The sequence below is a fragment of the Danio rerio genome, chromosome 12 (genome assembly GCF_049306965.1).
Source record: "Danio rerio strain Tuebingen ecotype United States chromosome 12, GRCz12tu, whole genome shotgun sequence".
Taxonomy (NCBI): domain Eukaryota; kingdom Metazoa; phylum Chordata; class Actinopteri; order Cypriniformes; family Danionidae; genus Danio; species Danio rerio.
Genome location: NC_133187.1, coordinates 19,125,195 through 19,142,277, shown reverse-complemented (window position 1 = coordinate 19,142,277; position 17,083 = coordinate 19,125,195). Strand labels below are relative to the sequence as shown.

Below are 17,083 nucleotides of genomic sequence, written 5' to 3'. Positions count from 1 at the left end.
CCCACATACCGCATAGAATGATGGCAGTTGGGTGGTTCACTCCTGTTTGACAGATCTAAGCCACAAATAAGCCAAAGAAATACCACATATTAGCCAGAATTCAACCAAATGTACCAGAACTGACCCTATTCTGGGCCACAGTTTGCTTTTATTCTGGCCCAGATCTGGCCTAAACCTTACACTTGCTGGGTGTGGCAAAGTACAAAAACCCCAGCATGCATTGCAGTATGAATACATTCTATAGCTTATTAATGCTCCAGTTTTTATTATTTGCTGTTGATTCTGCTGTTATGTTGACGTTGTTGATTTTGTCACTTTTAGTCTCCTGTTTTTGATATTTGTGAGTTTTGTTCATTTTGTTAATAGTCACCATTGTTGAGGTTCATAGGCTGATTATTGATGTCTCTGTTAGCAGAAGTTGAAATGTAGAATTTTTTTTAGCTTATAAACCTTCATAATTCTCTGGCATGTGCAAGCATATTTTTAGTTAATTTTAATAATAGATTAAACTTTGGTTAACATAAGTGAATTATATCATTTCATCACAGGTTGTGCCTCACTTAATTTTTAATGCTTTTTAACTTGGCTTGTTTGCTGCAATGAATAAACTTTTCAAGCAAAGAAAATGTTTATTTAGAGGTTCAGGGCTATGAGCCCAACTAAAGCAAACACTTTTCTCCATGATAATGACTTTAGTCTGTGTCATGGGTGCTTAATCCTATTCCTGGAGATCTACCTTCCTGCAAGTTCCCCTCCAACCCTGATCAAACACACCTGCCTGTAATTATCAAGTACTGTTCAGGTCGTAATTAATTAGTTCAGTTGTGTTTGATTAGGGTTAGAGCTGAAATCTGCAGGAAGGTAGATCTCCAGGAACAGGACTGAGCACCCCTGGTCTATGTGGTCCACATATGTTTTAAGATAACTGGGCCACATTTGCAATATCTTCTCTAGGCCACATTAGGCTCAAATCCACATTTGCCAGAGCTAACTGTGCTGAATATTTGCCAAAAGTTGTCCACATTTGTTTTAGGATAACTGGGCCACATTTTCTCTGGGCCACTTTAGGCTCATAGCCGCAATAGCCAGATCTTACTGTGCCAAAAATTTGAGATTGGTAATTTAAGATAACCCAGTCAAGTGCTTAAATAATGTGGCTGCAAAATTAACAAATGAAAACAAAATGTTAATTTTGAAACAAAAATATGCTTAATCTTTCATATCTGATTTTAGAATTGGAATAGATTTTGGAACCGTATTTTCGACGACAATCCAGCATGTGCAGTCAGAAAACTGCATATCAGAAAATTAAACTGATAAGGCTTGAAAATATGTTTTTATGATAAAGAACTGCAATGTTTTGTCTGCATGGCTTTGATAGACATCAAAATGTTAAATCCAAAACAAATGTTTTGCTTTTTGTTCTCCAAGAGAGTGGATTGGAGATGAGCAAACCCAGGTAGCAAATATCTGGCCCAGATCTGGCATAAAGCTGGCACAGCAGGCTTTTTTCCAGCACTGGCATACAGCATGTAGGCCAAACACAGCCAGGGTTTGGCAGCGGTGGCACCGTCTTATAGGTGGCAAATGTTAAAATTTGATATGTGGGCCCTGTAAGTTTGGCCTTTCTTGACCTATGTTTAAAATAATTAAAAAAAAAATTCTACCACTCTGGTCGCTTTGAAACAAAGGATGCCCATAGTGTGCCCAGCACAGTGCTTCATGGGTTTATTAATTTCATAGCAATATTCCATAAACCAATTCAGGCCCAGTTACGAGTTAATAACTTGGCTGAGACTTGGCCCAGATATAGTCCATGTTTGGCCCTTGTCTGGAAGCTAGACTTGGTCCAGTCATGTACCGTAACACTAGCATGTGGGCCAAGCAAAACCTAATTGTGTGGGCCAGTGCTGGGCCAGAAAGATTTTGCAATGTGGGAATGGTTTGCATTTAAAGAGAGACACAATAAAGCAAGATGTCCGTTTAAAATGAGGGTATTAACTCAAGATATAATGAATGAGCCATGAGGTATTTTTAGCCCAAAACTCACAGACACATTTAGGGAACACTTGAGTCTTATAATACATCTTGCAAACATGTGTATACAATATCCCCCCTTTAATATTTAATGTAAACTAATCATGTTTTAAAGAAGTTCATATATTGTTAATGGAAAACGAGGCATAAATATTTTCCATTGCATAGACAAGATCTAAAACACCCGCTTTCTCTTATCAGCATGATGTTTTATGATAAGAAGAGTCTGTGCTCCTTTCTGAGCATCTGTGGGTTTGTGTGTGTGTATGACCTACAGCCCACACACACCACTTATCTGAGAAGAGAATAATGAGGGCTGACACCGTGAAGCCTTACTTGATGGATTTGATCCACTCTTCTTTCTCCTCCGGCGTGGGTGCTGATATTCTGTACACCACGTGATTCCCCTCCACTACTTTCCCATCAGCCTCCGTCTTGCATGCTTTAATTACCTGGCCCTTATGACTCGGGTTGTAGAGCTCAAAGCAGTTCTGAAAGGTCAAAGCGTGAAATAGTCACTTTTAATTTTTCATTTATTTCTGACTAACAAGAGGACTAAATTTAGAAATCATCTTGATTAAAGTTTAAAGCTGCAATCCCTAAAATTGGCTTGCCATCCCTGCTCTGACCAACAGAGGGGGGATATGGGGAGATCATGACAATAGAAAACAAAACAAATAAATGGATCCATTTTTACAACAACAACAAATAAATGGATCAAAATGACGATTTTAGCACAGATTTTCACTTGCAGGCATGTTTAGTGAAATAACCGACAAATTGTCGTAATCAGAGGCATTTGATTTATCAAACATTTGATCAAATTCCAAATCTGAACTCGGGATTACTTCAACTAAACCTAGAGTTTTTTCAACTTAATCATTCATTCATTCATTCATTTTCTTTTCGGCATAGTCCATTTACTAATCTGGGGTCACAACAGCGAAATGAAATGCCAACTTATCCAGCACATGTTTTATGCCGCGGATGCCCTTCTAGCTGCAACCCATCACTGGGAAACATCCATACACACCCATTCACACTCATACACTACGGACAATTTAGCCTACTCAATTCACTTGTACCGTATGTCTTTAGACTTGTGGGGGAAAGCGGAACCCCCGGAGGAAACCCAAGCGAACACGTGGAGAACATGCAAACTCCACACAAAAACGGCAACTGACCCAGCCGAGGCTTGAACCAGCAACCTTCTTGCTGTGAGTATATTGTGCTACCCACTGCGCCCCCATGCTTTCCCTCAACTTGATGAATTAAGTAAAATATTATTTGTTTAGGTATAACATATTGAAGCTTTGACTTTTTAGAGTACTGATGGTGAATAATTCTAACGATTGCCCAATTAGCTTAAATTACATCACAATCAGCGCAATTATTTATAACTATTTTCTTTATATATTTTTTTGTTAGGATCTATTTTTTTCATAAATATGGGATGGCTTATCAGCAATATCAACACTGTGTGAAGTTTATGCATAAGTACACAGCAAAATATGGGGACCCAAAACAACTCTATGGGTGTTAATTTCAACACTTTGAAAGTGTCTCATGGGGTCCACTCAAAACATTGTTAAATCAACACTTTCAAAAGGGTTGGCACATTGACACCGAAGTAAGGGTTAATTTTAACTCTGGGCAGAGTTAAAAAATTTAACTATATTTAACACCGCCTGGTGTAATATATTGTTATTTTATTCAACTCTCTTGAGTGTAAATATGGTAAAAAGGTCAAATAGACCTTTCATTTTATTTGAAAACATTCACCACTTCAACAATTCATTCAGTTTTTAAAATGCAACAATGTCAAATATTCTTTAAATGTTTTATTAGTACAGACAGTATCAACAAAATATTTATGACCAGTGCTCAAAAAGGCTGTTTCAGTCCTTTGGTCCAAACTTGATGTGTTATCAGAGCAATTTGAAAGTTCAATATAGCGTCACTCATAGTTTACTTCTGAACGCATAGTTTTCTTGTGAAATTACATTTTAAACAACTTGGCGTGCAAATCTTTCACTTCGGGTGTTTCCTTGGTCCTCCATATCAAACACAGCAGTTTAAATGAAGGTATAAATGCTGTAAACTTGTGTGAAAACAAACTGGAGCTAGGAAATCTCATCAAGCATGTCCTGTGAATGAAGTGCTTCCCAGCCACAGGATGACCTTTTTATCCATGACGATGTAGCAGCTGCTGATCGCTCGTCTGGTGGTTCCTGATGCACGGATATAGGGTGATGCTCATCTAAGAACTCTTCAAGACTCCAGCATGACTAAGAAAAATGTTTAAAAAACAAATTGCAATTAAATTCTATGATATATTTAAAAGAACATTTAAAGTAAATAAAACATTCAAGAAATCTAAACTCACCTTTTGAAAATCTACATGATGATCCACAACTTGACTCTCCCAGCTGGTTGAGGTGACAGGATATGGAAAAGTAGAAAAAACACATACATCACTGTTGGATCTCCAAAAACAATTAGGTTAACCACTATGACTAGAACTGGAAAAACAGGCAGCTGTCTGTCCAGAATCCTGAATTTAACACAACACTTGGAGCAAAATTTAGAGGAGCTTAAAATCTTTTATATCATTTAGTGATGCTGACTTTCCCAAAATATTGGCCACAGTGTAAAAAATATTCATAAACTTCATAAACAATAGTTTTCTGTAAGCGTGTGCGTGCGTGCGTGCATGTTTCTTTACCTGATTCAACTTGTTAGGCCCTTTCAGGTCCAGTATTGACGCCACCTTTCCTGGAGTCTAGCAGATGTTTCAGGTCCAAATATAATCTAAAATATTAGGATAAGCAGAAGAGGAAAAGTGCAAAGCAAAGAGCAAAACATTATTTAAGTAACAGTTCACCCACAATACAAAACTTATCACCTTCATGTCATTTGTTATTCTCTAATGCTCTAATACCCTCTCAGCTTATGTTGAACAAATACAGAACTTTATCAAACATACCTTCATTATTATCACCACATATGACCAAGAAGGTGTGCTTGGTCATTTCACCAACTCTGGAAATACACCATCCGTCTCTAATCAGCCACCGTCACAGGGTCTTGTGTTATTGTATAGAGAACTGTGGCTGTTAAAAAAAAAAAAAAAATTAGTATCTAACACATATGCATAACCTTCAGATAAAAAGGAGAGATGAACATCACAAAGTATGCCTCACACTTTTTCAGATATCTTTTGATTCAGATGTTGATTATTGATAATAAATCTACAAATCAAACCTGTATCATCATTAGGCTGCTCAAATATGAATCAGTTGATTAATTTTACAGACAGGTGGCTGTTTACAACGCACTAAATTGTCTTTAATAAAAAGGAAATGTTGTGTACAGTACATGCTAAGTTTAGCCTATAGTTTTAAGCACAATATCATGCGGGAGAAAAAGCTTGACTAAGATGTTCCTGACTACATAAATAGCCTAACTTACTAACGTCAGACATCCCGAGTTGGAAAAAGTAATTTTCGGGGGATACAGAGTTGATTTGCGTGAGGTAGCGGGAGAGATGAGAACCTGAAGAGCAATGGGATGAGTTGCGCGCGACGTACCTGAAGAGCGGTGGGGGTGACTTGCGCGCGACGTACCTGAAGAGCTGGGAGGGATGCGGTGGAGAGGGCTGTGCAAAGTGTTTAATGACCGGGCGGGAGACGCGCGATTTCCGGGAGATTATCATTCATTTGCGGGCATCTAAGTTACTTGGGCATCTGGGAGTCTCTGTGCATTTGCAAGATAACGTTAACGTTAGTCCCGCAACTTCCGGGAGACTTCGGTAACCTTAAATGTCTGAGAAAGTGCAAACGCGGTCATTTAAAGACATTAATGTTAACATTCCGACTTTAATGGTTGTCAACGCTTAATATATTTCAAGCGTACGTTATCACGCGAGTCTATGAACTAACGGTATATGGACGGCCACGAATGAACCAGTTTAAAAGGGCCGCGGTGTTTAAAATAACCAAATTAACGTACACGAATAAAAAACAATCATATGTTTTAGTCAGGAAGCCTTTTACAAGTAAGCATATGTTCATTTACTCACCAGATATGTTTTAGAAACTCTCCAGAGCTTATGGAAACCGTCCTGTGTTGCCGTTAGCATCCGGGCAGAGTAGGCTAGGCTGCTCCGGGGATTCCCTCGCTAGTTTGCTTCGAATTAAAGGAGAAGTGTCGATTTTATTTTACAGATGGGTAACAACGCACAAAATGGCATTAAGCGTGACAGAAATGTGTTGAACATGTACATTTGATGTTTTTATGCACTATGTATGCGTGAGCATATATAAAAACATTCTTGAAAAGAAGTGAGTAATGCAGTTAAGCTAGATACACAAACGACCATGAATGAACAGCAGAAGATTAAAATTGTCACTCCATTCTAAAGTTATTAACTTAACAATATGTTTACAACTGTATTTCCTTAAAGAAAGTCAGTAAAATACCTAAATTTAGGTAGTTTGACTCACCAGTTGCTGTTCTAAACCTCAGATGGAAAATGGCGTCTGGAAAATTCTTCAGTGACTGGGGCTGCATGAATTCCCGGATGTTGGAAATAACACCACCAAGTGTTGAAAAGATAACTCCTTGATTTCGCACTGAATAAAATCAATTCTAACTCTTATTATATTCATTTATCAAAATCTAACTCTTTAACGTCAACACTTTACTCTGAAATGCTTCAACACCGAGAATTTAACTCAGATGAATTTGCTGTGTATTTCAATTTCAATATCTATACAGTCTAAAAATTGTCTTAACATTCAAATTTCATAAGCAAATTACTCCTGTAACATAAAAAGCTCATTAAAGTTCATTCGAACTTGTTGTCCTTTAAAATCTGCCATTTCTTCCAGCTGCTTTGTTTAAAGGCTGTAAACAGCATATGCTGGTTAAGTAGGTTGACACATGGCGGCTGGTTTAACTGTGAAGAAGAGCTAATATGCACATACTCAAAAATGAACTTCAAGTCATTTTTAACCAAAACTTCAAGGACTGCAGCTTTAACTAAAAGTTTGAAAAGTCACATACTGGTTTTCTTGGCTCTTCCACCTCTCTTATACTAAGATTTTCCAGTGGAATGATTCCCCGAGGCTCTTTGTCCTATGAACACAAGAGTGACAGACACTTAATCCAACGTGTTTATTTGGTATTAAAGCAATTAGGACTTAATCTGCAATATGCTTCCATAAATGCGATGTGGAGGATGGGGATTTATGGAAAAGGATGATTAAAAAAGAGAGGGAACTAACTATGTGCACATTAAGCAACTGTCTGCCTCTAAGTCTAAATCTGGCACACTGCTAGAGGAAAATGAAAAAAAAAAACATTATTTCCTTCCACTTTGCTGATGAGATGGCACAGCGGGGTGGTTGTTGCTTTGAGTGTTTTTTAGATTTTAGTCTGTGTGCGCACATTGAGGTCATGTAATATGCTAGTGTATAAAATACATTTCCTGTGAATACTCATTTACAGTTGCTCACAATTGCTAGGACCCATTTCCTATTTTTTTCCCACTCTCTTCTCATAACCAACTTTCATCTTGACACAGCAGTTACTGGCACAATCAAAAAGTATTTGCAATAAAACTATTCAAAGTCTTCATATGGAACCCATTTTTTACTTTTGTTTTTCACTATTTTAAATATATTCACATATTTCTTATAACGGCTATTAAAATAAACCAGCTAAAACCCAGCGCTCTCTTTCTCTGTCTTTCATTTTGTTTTGCTTTTTAAATCTCTTTTTACAAAGTTCTAACTAGCTTTTAGCTTGACATAAACTTGTCTCATATAGTTAATATAGTTTCAAAGCAAATGTTTCACAATAATTTTTTATCATCACACTAAGTGCATTTCCATCCCCCTTCAAAATGTGCAACTTATAATTGCAATATAATTATTAAAACAACAAACTAATACCTAAAAAAGCTTTAACGTTTTCTTTGATAACATTTCATTTAAAAAAAAAAAACTATCCTCTCTAACTTTTCTATTTCTACAGAAATGTCGGTATCATTTTTTTTTTTTTTGACAGTCCCTTTAACGCATTTTGTTGAATTTAAGTTACATTGCATTTACATGCCAACTAATTCTCATTAGATTATAAGTAGACTGTTAGGTTGGGGTTAAGGTTAGAGTAAGTTGAAATGTTCTTGTAAAATATCTTATAGTCAGTTAAATGTATGTTGAAGAAACAGTATTAACAGCTATTATGCAGACATTCTACTAATACTAAACTAATAATAATAAATGAGAAGTAATTGGCATGTAGTTCCATTGCAACCTTTAGATATCAAAATGTGCAATAGCAACCACCAAAATAAAGTGCTACTGAAATGTCATAATGAAATAAGTTCAAAATATACAAAAAAATAAATATTTCAGAACAATTATATGTAGCTTTTAGGAGTCAATTTATGAATCATTTTGTACTTGTAATGTAAATTTAATGTAACAAACTTCTATATGCTAATTTAAACAGAATGTTGTTCTTGTTTTGTGAAGTGTTTTAGGTCTTTGATTTTTGACTGACAAACTGTAGGATGAAAAGCCAGTAAGAATGAAATTAATGTTCCAACAGAGTTTTTGGTAGTTTTAAATTAAAAGTTACAGTCTTGCTTATCTACTTGCAAGTAGATTTGGTAAGTGTGTGATCAATGTTTTTTGCTTATGTTTATTCAGAGGCAAAGTAAGTTGGTATAGTCAGCAGTACTCTTTCAGTTTTTAAAGACATATCTTAGTCAAAATGATTTAGTTATTAACTTTACAGTATATTAATATTACTACAATATTATTGACTGAAAGATCTGCTGTAAATGCTCCGAATGTAAACATGTAAACAACTTAATCAAACTAATATTATCAGGTAGAATTTTCGCAGCATTTTGTGACAGGATAGTCTATACACACATGGCTTTCTGACGCTAAATACAGAGTACATCTAAGCAAGTACATCTAAGTTACAGAGAAATGCGGAATCCCATTCGCCATGCGGTATCAAACATTTCATTAAAACTACACTCTTTCAGCAATTCCCCGCATCCAATAACTTGTTTGTCACGGGGAGCATGCATGAAATGTTCCTAAATGAAAGTGGAAGTGGCAAACTGCAATTAAAGTCGACAAACTAAAAATCTGGCAAATAATTTGATACACTTGATTGTTTCATGGCTTTTTAAGTAGTACTTAGTTGTATTTGAAGCACACTCATACACTCATACACCTTCACTCATAATCTTTAGACCAAGTCTGCAAAACTACAAGCACAGAATTTGCTGAACATTCAGATTTTCTTTGCAAAATAAACTTCTTCCAAGACACGTCACCCAAAATAAACTGCTCACAAAAAAAGTTCAATATTTTGAGCAATAAATGATCATTTATGCCCTTGTAGATCTTTGTTTAGTGTAAGTATACCTATTTCAATCAGTTAGAAAGCTAAACATTATGATCATATATGTGTGCAGTTTGGTGGGCAGATATTATTTAAGGACTGTGTGCAGTTCCTATACAGAGAAAAACAGCATTATAGTTGTTTTGAAATAAGCACTTGCTTTTGCAAGAGATGCTGTTGTTTACATGTTTTTATGTGTAAACATTTCAGAAACACTTTTGTGTAAATTGTGCCAAGGTAAAAGTTGAGTAAAAAAAAAAAAATGACATAGATATTAGGAAATGGGTCAGCATGGACTCCTGTTGTGCTTAATGTAACGCTTACTGATGACTCATCCTGCACCACACAAAATTTTGTCCATTGAAAATTGTTATGTAAAATGAGAATGTCCCACACATTAATATCAGCTGAAACTGACTAGCAAAACGCATAAAAAAATACAGAGGAGTAACTAAATTAAGACTAATTGTTGAAAAAAAATTACAGTTATGTCTGGTCAAAACATTTAAAATTAAAAAAGGAAAGAAAGTACACTTTATGGGCTTGTTATATCTAAATTAACCATTTAAATAAACAAAGAACTGCTAATGATGTACTTGTTTAGTCTTACTGTTAAGGCAAAAATGTCTGAACTGATCAAATCTTTGCGATTCACACTTTTTCTCTCTGGCTTCCTCTTCTGTATGACCTCCTTTCTTCCTTTCACTCATATCTTACTACATCATTTTAATCCTGAACATATTTATTGGCTAAAACAGGAAATATTGAACAGTTCAACTTACTGTAGTATATTCAAAGTAATACAGACAGTTGTCTGTCAAAATGAACCACCTCCTCTTCCAGGTTTTCACTCTTCCCCCTGCAAGTTTATAGATACAAAATTCAATATTAGAAATGTGCTTAAATAGTTCAGAAACTTTGTACTGTAAATAAATCATGGCATTACATGGAATTAGCAGTCCCCGCCTCACAGCATCAAACACTTACCAAAAGATTTTATGGATATTAAAGGGTCTTTATTAAAAAATGCTATAAAAGCTTTAGTGGTCTGCTAATAACAACATTATCCATCCATGTAATCCCGATCAACACACATAAAAAATAATAATAATAATTTGAAAGCTCTTTAATTTCTTTAAATATACAAAAAATCTGCTTTATAGGTCATAATGTAACTAACAGTTATTAAGTGAGGTTTTGGATAATACCAGATTAAAATCGGTGATCTTGAAACCATGAAAAAAAAGCATGACCAAAAAGAGAACTTAATAACAGAAAGATGACCAACCTAGTTTTAGCAGCCATCCCTCTCGGTCTGGATTAAAGAAGGTGTGAGTTAGATCGTTCCCATCATCTTCAGGAATTTTGAAGGGCTCATTTTTAATGCTTTCATATAAATTCTAAAAAAGAAAAATCATTATTAATGTGCATAATCTGACATTAAATATCGAAAACTTTGTATTCATCAAAGCAATTTCAGACAGCTGAAAATTCACACGACCTTTGTTTGCTTTTGAGAAACTATAGCTACTATGATATTTAAAATCCACAATATTGTTATAGATGATTTCAGATAACAAAATGGCAACACTGTGCTTGTTGATGTTGTAAAACTTGTTACATAAATGCTGTGTTGATTGGGTTATTTGTTGCCACAAACTAAATCAACTTTTTCTACCAAATTCCATTACATTTTTTTCCAAATTCTGTTCACATTTTCATGTATTACATTTTCAGTTGTTATGTTCAGACTTTTCTGCAAGTGTTTAACAAGTCTTGAGTCCTATAGAGGAGCTCCAGAAGGATACTTGTTTTGGGTTGACTTAATGATTAAATGTACCATATACTGCATTGGCTTAAGAAGTTCAATTGTTCTTTGATATCTAAATAGCAGATATACACTCACCGGCCACTTTATTAGGTACACCTGTCCAACGCAAATCTCAGCCAATCACATGGCAAGCACTTAATGGATTTAGGCATGTAGCAAAGCAAGCATCAGAGTGGGGAAGAAAGATGATTTAAGTGACTTTGAACGTGGCATGGTTGGTGGTGCCAGTCAGGCTGGTCTGAGTATTTCAGAAACTGCTGATCTACTGGGATTTTCAAGCACAACCATCTCTAGGGTTTACAGAGAATGGTCCGAAAAAGAGAAAATGTCCAGTGAGTGGCAGTTCTGTGGGCACAAATGCCTTGTTGATGCCAGAGGAGAATGGCCAGACTGGTTTGTGTTGATAGAAAGGCAACAGTAACCCAAATAATCACTCATTACAACCAAGGTATGCAGAAGAACATCTTTGAACACACAACACGTCCAACCTTGAGTCAGATGGGCTACAGCAGCAGAAGACTACACTGGGTGCCACTCCTGTCAGCTAAACACAGGAAACTGAGGCTACAATTCACACAGGCTCACCAAAATTGGACAATAGAAGATTGGAAAAACGTTGCCTGGTTTGATGAGTCTTGATTTGTGCTGAGGCAATTGGATAGTAGGGTCAGAATTTGGCATCAACAAAATTAAAGCATGGATCCATCCTGCCATGTTTCAATGGTTCATGCTGGTAGTTTAATGGTGTAGGGGATATTTTCTTGGCACACTTTGGGCCTATTACTACCAATTGAGCATCATGTCAACGCCACAGCCTACCTGAATATTGTTACTGACTATGTCCATGCCTTCATGACTACAGTTTACCCATCTTCAGATGATTACTTCCAGCAGAATAACACGCCGTGTCATAAAGCGTGAATCATCTCAGTCTGGTTTCTTGAACATGCCAGTGAGTTCACTGTACTCAAATGGCCTCCACAGTCACCAGATCTCAATCCAATAGAGCACCCTTGGGATGTGGTGGAATGGCAGATTTGCATCATGGACGGGCAGCTGACAAATCTGCAGCAACTGCGTGATGCTATCTTGTCAATATGGACCAAAATCTCTGAGGAATGTTACCTCAAGTACCTGGTTGAATCTATGCCACGAAGGATTAAGGCATTTCTGAAGGCAAAAAGGGGTCCAACCTGCTACCAGATAGGTGTACCTATAAGTGATAATGTTAGGTGATAGGTGGTCTCTATAAGTGACCAGTATATAATGATAGGTGGTCTCTATAAGTGACCAGTGAGTGTTCATGGCTTAGGTAAGTAAAATAAATCCAGAAACGGTTTGACATGCTCATCTATTACTCCATAAAATGCCCCTAGAATCAGAAGGTTCATATTGACCATATTTAGATTGGTCATGAATATTAATGATCTCCGCTCTGAAGTGCAGTTTTTTGGCAAATTAAGTAGTTGCTTAGTGTTTGCGCTGCACTAAAGTATAGAGAGTGACACTGCAATCTGCATAAACATAATGAAGAGCAAATAATGAAGAGTTTTGTGTAAAAAAAATTAAATCTCTATATTTCTAATGATTTTGTGTAACTACATAACAATTTTATCACTTTTGTTAGTTATTAGCTCTCCAGAACCAGGATTGGACAGCCCCAAGATTAGATATGTTCCAATATGTACTCATTTCTGCTTTTTACAGTTGTTTACATTTTTCATGACTGGATTTAATTATTCTGTCCATGTTTTTTAAATCATAGAGATCATAGAGCCCTATTCAAGTATTGGTGACCAGAAAAAAAATGCTTTTGAACAAGCACTGCTCCTATCAAAAACAGCCTTGGTGGACACACAGCCTTACTGAGGAGTGTTCGGCTCTCTGTATCTCAGTATGAGGCAAAGACTCACTCTGAGCAGCTCCTCAGGCAGATCTCCTCCTTCATTGATGCCTCGATTCATGGAGATGAACCTCTCCACTGAGGGCTTGTCTCTGACGTTAGGATTGTGCAGGCTGGTGTTCAACATGATTACGGAGAACGAGAGAACGTAGCATGTGTCTGTGGAGAGAAGAAACTCAGATCAGTCATTCAGCTGTTTGTAGGTCCGTGCTGGCAAATTAAATCGGACATGTATATAAAGATATGAAAAGCACGCAACCCTCTTTTCCCCCTCATTCTAATATTTTATGAGCTGACTGCTAAACGGTGAATTCTGAAAGTTTTATGCAACATACAGGCCACTATTTTAATGTTCCTGCATCTCTATGCATGACTCCAAGCTAAAAGAAAGATATTAATGCTTTGGACATTTGCAGAGTCTGTTTATGAATAATTGATAATTCCCTTGTGCTTTGTTGTAGCACAGTGTCCTCAGTTCATTTCTGGTGTGTAGCACTTTATACAATCTCTCTAGCTGTGTTTGCCAACAATGCCACCATATCCCTGCAGTTATAAGCCCCTTGCAGGGTTTTCAGAGTGTAAAAAGTTAAATCAAAGACTTTAAGTAACAACTTGATTGAAATTCAAAAACACAAAAACTACTATGTAAATTAATATAAATATATAGTATTATAAATACCTAATGTGCATATACATAATGCACCATGTAGGTAAGAAGTATTTTACACGCCATGTTTTTTTCCTGTCGACATGAAATTAAACCAGATTTTGGTAAAAACCAAAACAATACAAACATAAAAAAAAAACAAACAAACAAAAAAAAAATCTGAAAAACTAGTTATGTATAATAAAACAGAAAGACACAAGGAGAAAATACTGAACTACTGAAATGTATTTTAGAATTTATAGAAAATGTGATGGAAACTTAAAGATGCCTCTCATGTGGATAATGAAATCACATGGTGTGAGTTTTTTTCATAGACTTCAACAGAGTGTAAAAATCTTGATGGTTCTTAGGGGCTCAACATTATCAGATCTGACCTTTATTTTGTATTTCCTATTAGATTCAAGTCAGTCGATTGGCTGGGCTATTATACAACTTTATTTTCTTACAGCTTTATTTGTCTTGCTGAAATGTCCACCCTGGTTTCATCTTCATCATACTGTTAATGTAGATCTTGGACTGAAGCAGTTATATTAATTTATACTGACGAAGGGCAGAGAATTGCTGATTAACTACTGAGAGATTTCAGCTGCTGTCTAGGCTTTCACTGAATTTCTTCACCTCCCTTTCCTCATGTGATTACCACTTTGGTAACACTTTATTTTGATGGTCCATTTGAGTATTAGTAGACTGTCTGCTTAATATCTGCTGATACTGCTCCTTCAACAGACACTTAACTGACTATAGGAAACTTTGCAAGTATGTGTCAACTTACACTAACTCTAATCCTAACCTCAACCCAACAGTCATTCTATAATTGAAAACTAGTTGGCATGTAGATGCAATGTAACTTAAATTTAACAAAATGAGACCATCAAAATTAAGTGATACCAATATTTTTTCCCTCTCATTTAATTTTTATTTTACACATAACCTCATTTGTAAACTAAGTAGTTTCGTTTTCTTTGCATATACGGGTTTCTGGTGAAATTTAGAATTTCAAGTCAACAGCTCCTTTAGAAATATGTTTTCTGGGAAAAATGATGACATGTTCGATACTTATTTCCCCCACTCTATAGTTCTGACAAAATTTTATCTGGACCCACCAACAAATGTACATGGTTATTTCTTAGCCACACATTTTAAATGTGCTAAAACAAACTAAATACAGTTGTTTACATAAGCCTTTTATTTGACAAAATTTTTTTATTAAAAAAAGACATTTTTCACAATGTAATTATTTTTCTGGGGAAGAGGTGGAGGAAATTCACTGATTTATTTTAGTATTTGGTAAAATCGAAATAAAACTTTCTGTTCTGCTTCTGGATTTCTGTTTCGGTTACTTGAGTCATTAGTTATTTCATAGAAACATGATTATCATGACTTTCATTTTTATCTCACAAATCGACAAGCAGCCTTTACTTATGCTCTATCAGTGAGATTTTTAATACAAAAAAGGTCACTACATTTAAAACTATCATGTTTTTAGCACTCCAGGATGAGCTACTGTAGGGAAAAAAAGTTTGGTCTGTCCAATAATCGTAAACTGTCATCGAGTCAGTCAGACTGGAGAAACTGTTTTGTGTTGACGTGTTAAAAATATTTAAGACCTATCAAACCTGAATCAAGGCTTTTAAAGAATTTAGGGCCTTTATAAAGAAAGCTGTATTTTAAGACATTCAAAAGACCTACCTTCCCTTAGAGATACTAGATTGCTGCAATTCATGAGAATTGGCACTGTATGCAAACTATTTAATTTTTAACATGTTATTTTGTGAATATTTTTTAAGGCTTACTAATAGTTCTAGGGCAATGATAGGCTACAAAGAGGAGTTCAGGTAAAAGTCGAAGTACTTCCAAAGTAATACCTGTTGACTGAAAGACACCAGGGTTACACTGGCAATATCGAGCAGCATAGGCCTCCATCATTCGATCAATCTTTTGTGCTTCACCGGGAAGTCTGAAGCTCCACAAAAACTGCCTGTAAGGAAGAAAGAACTGCATTTAAAATCCTAATGGTTCTTTGATAAACCTCGAGGGTCTCAAGCAATCATTAAAAGCAGAGACGCATGATTAAGTCTCTTTAAAAATGAATGATTCAAATATGTCTATTAAACCTTTGATGACAGTGGATCTTCACATATAAATGCACTTATATATTAGTGACAAAATAAATAAAATCTTCTCTTGAGGTAACTTTACAGCTTGAATAACGATATACATTAAAGAGATTTATTCAAAAACACTTATTCGTCTCGGAATAAAACACGTTTTAATAAGTCATCCTTTAATGAAATAAAACAAACAAACAAACAAAAAAATAAAATAAATAAACAAAACAGGTTATTTCATTCATTACTTATTTCTTCACATGCCAAAACAAATTGCTTGAAAAATATTAGGGCTAGGTTGTGTATATTTAAATTAGGGCTGGGCAAGTTAACGTTAATTAAAGCTGAAAATTATTTTATCACAATAATGTAGCTTTTATTATTATACAGTTGAAATTAGAATTATTAGCCGCCCTTTGAGTATTTGTTTCTTTTTTAAATATTTCCCAAATGATGTTTAACAGAGCAGAGAAATTTTCACAGCAGTTCTGATAATATTTTTTTCTTTTGGAGAAAGTCTTATTTGTTACATTTCAGCTAGAATAAAAGCCATTTTTAATTTTTTAAACACCATTTTAAGGTCAAAATTATAAACCCCTATAATATAAAGCATTTTTTTTGATCTACAGAACAAACCATCTTTATTCGATAACTTGCCTAATTACCTTAACCTGTCTCGTAAACATAATTAACCAATAGTTAAAAGCCTTTAAATGTCACTTTAAGCTGTGTAGAAGTGTCTTGAAAAATATCTAGTCAAATATTATTTACTGTCATCATGGTAAAGATAAAACAAATCAGTTAGTAGAGATGAGTTATTAAAACTATTATGTTTAGAAATGTATTGAACAAATTTTCTGACTTCAAAAAATAATTCTGACATCAACTATATGTAAACTTTTTAACTAAAATGTGTTTAATACACATGCAATACACTTGTATGTATTGCAACTTGCAGGGGTGTTGCTCAATTCTGTCAATGTCTAAACACATCTATCAAGTTATCTAAAAGCAGTGTGGTGCAAGGAAAGGTACTGAGAACCATTGATGTACTGATCACTTAATTATCACCAAGTAGCAAATAACATTAGTTTTGGATTTAATAT

General features: G+C 35.4%; 1 protein-coding gene and 1 long non-coding RNA gene across 5 annotated transcripts in view; both read right to left on the bottom strand.

Annotated features, from left to right (window-relative positions):
• Positions 1 to 17,083, bottom strand: part of LOC141376786 (uncharacterized) — a 111,372-nt gene that overhangs the window by 31,080 nt on the left and 63,209 nt on the right. The window lies entirely within an intron of this gene.
• The window catches only part of cyth3a (cytohesin 3a), a 57,936-nt gene that overhangs the window by 17,536 nt on the left and 23,317 nt on the right, over positions 1 to 17,083 (bottom strand). Inside the window, exons 7-16 of one of the 4 annotated variants that reach the window (XR_012387942.1) lie at positions 15,735 to 15,847; positions 13,213 to 13,361; positions 10,757 to 10,868; positions 10,251 to 10,327; positions 6,543 to 7,176; positions 6,119 to 6,225; positions 5,024 to 5,150; positions 4,763 to 4,848; positions 4,424 to 4,466; positions 3,864 to 4,325 (exon numbers count right to left, since the gene is read on the bottom strand). Coding sequence is in view for 1 of the 4 variants with exons in the window: in XM_001342001.9 (XP_001342037.2) it covers positions 2,374 to 2,528; positions 7,105 to 7,176; positions 10,251 to 10,327; positions 10,757 to 10,868; positions 13,213 to 13,361; positions 15,735 to 15,847 (678 nt within the window). In the remaining 3 variants the exon portion in view is untranslated. Of the gene's footprint in view, positions 1 to 613; positions 725 to 976; positions 2,529 to 3,863; positions 4,326 to 4,423; positions 4,467 to 4,762; positions 4,849 to 5,023; positions 5,151 to 6,118; positions 7,177 to 10,250; positions 10,328 to 10,756; positions 10,869 to 13,212; positions 13,362 to 15,734; positions 15,848 to 17,083 lie in introns of those variants that run through there. The other 3 variants (XR_012387941.1, XR_012387940.1, XM_001342001.9) reach the window with 3 other exon arrangements.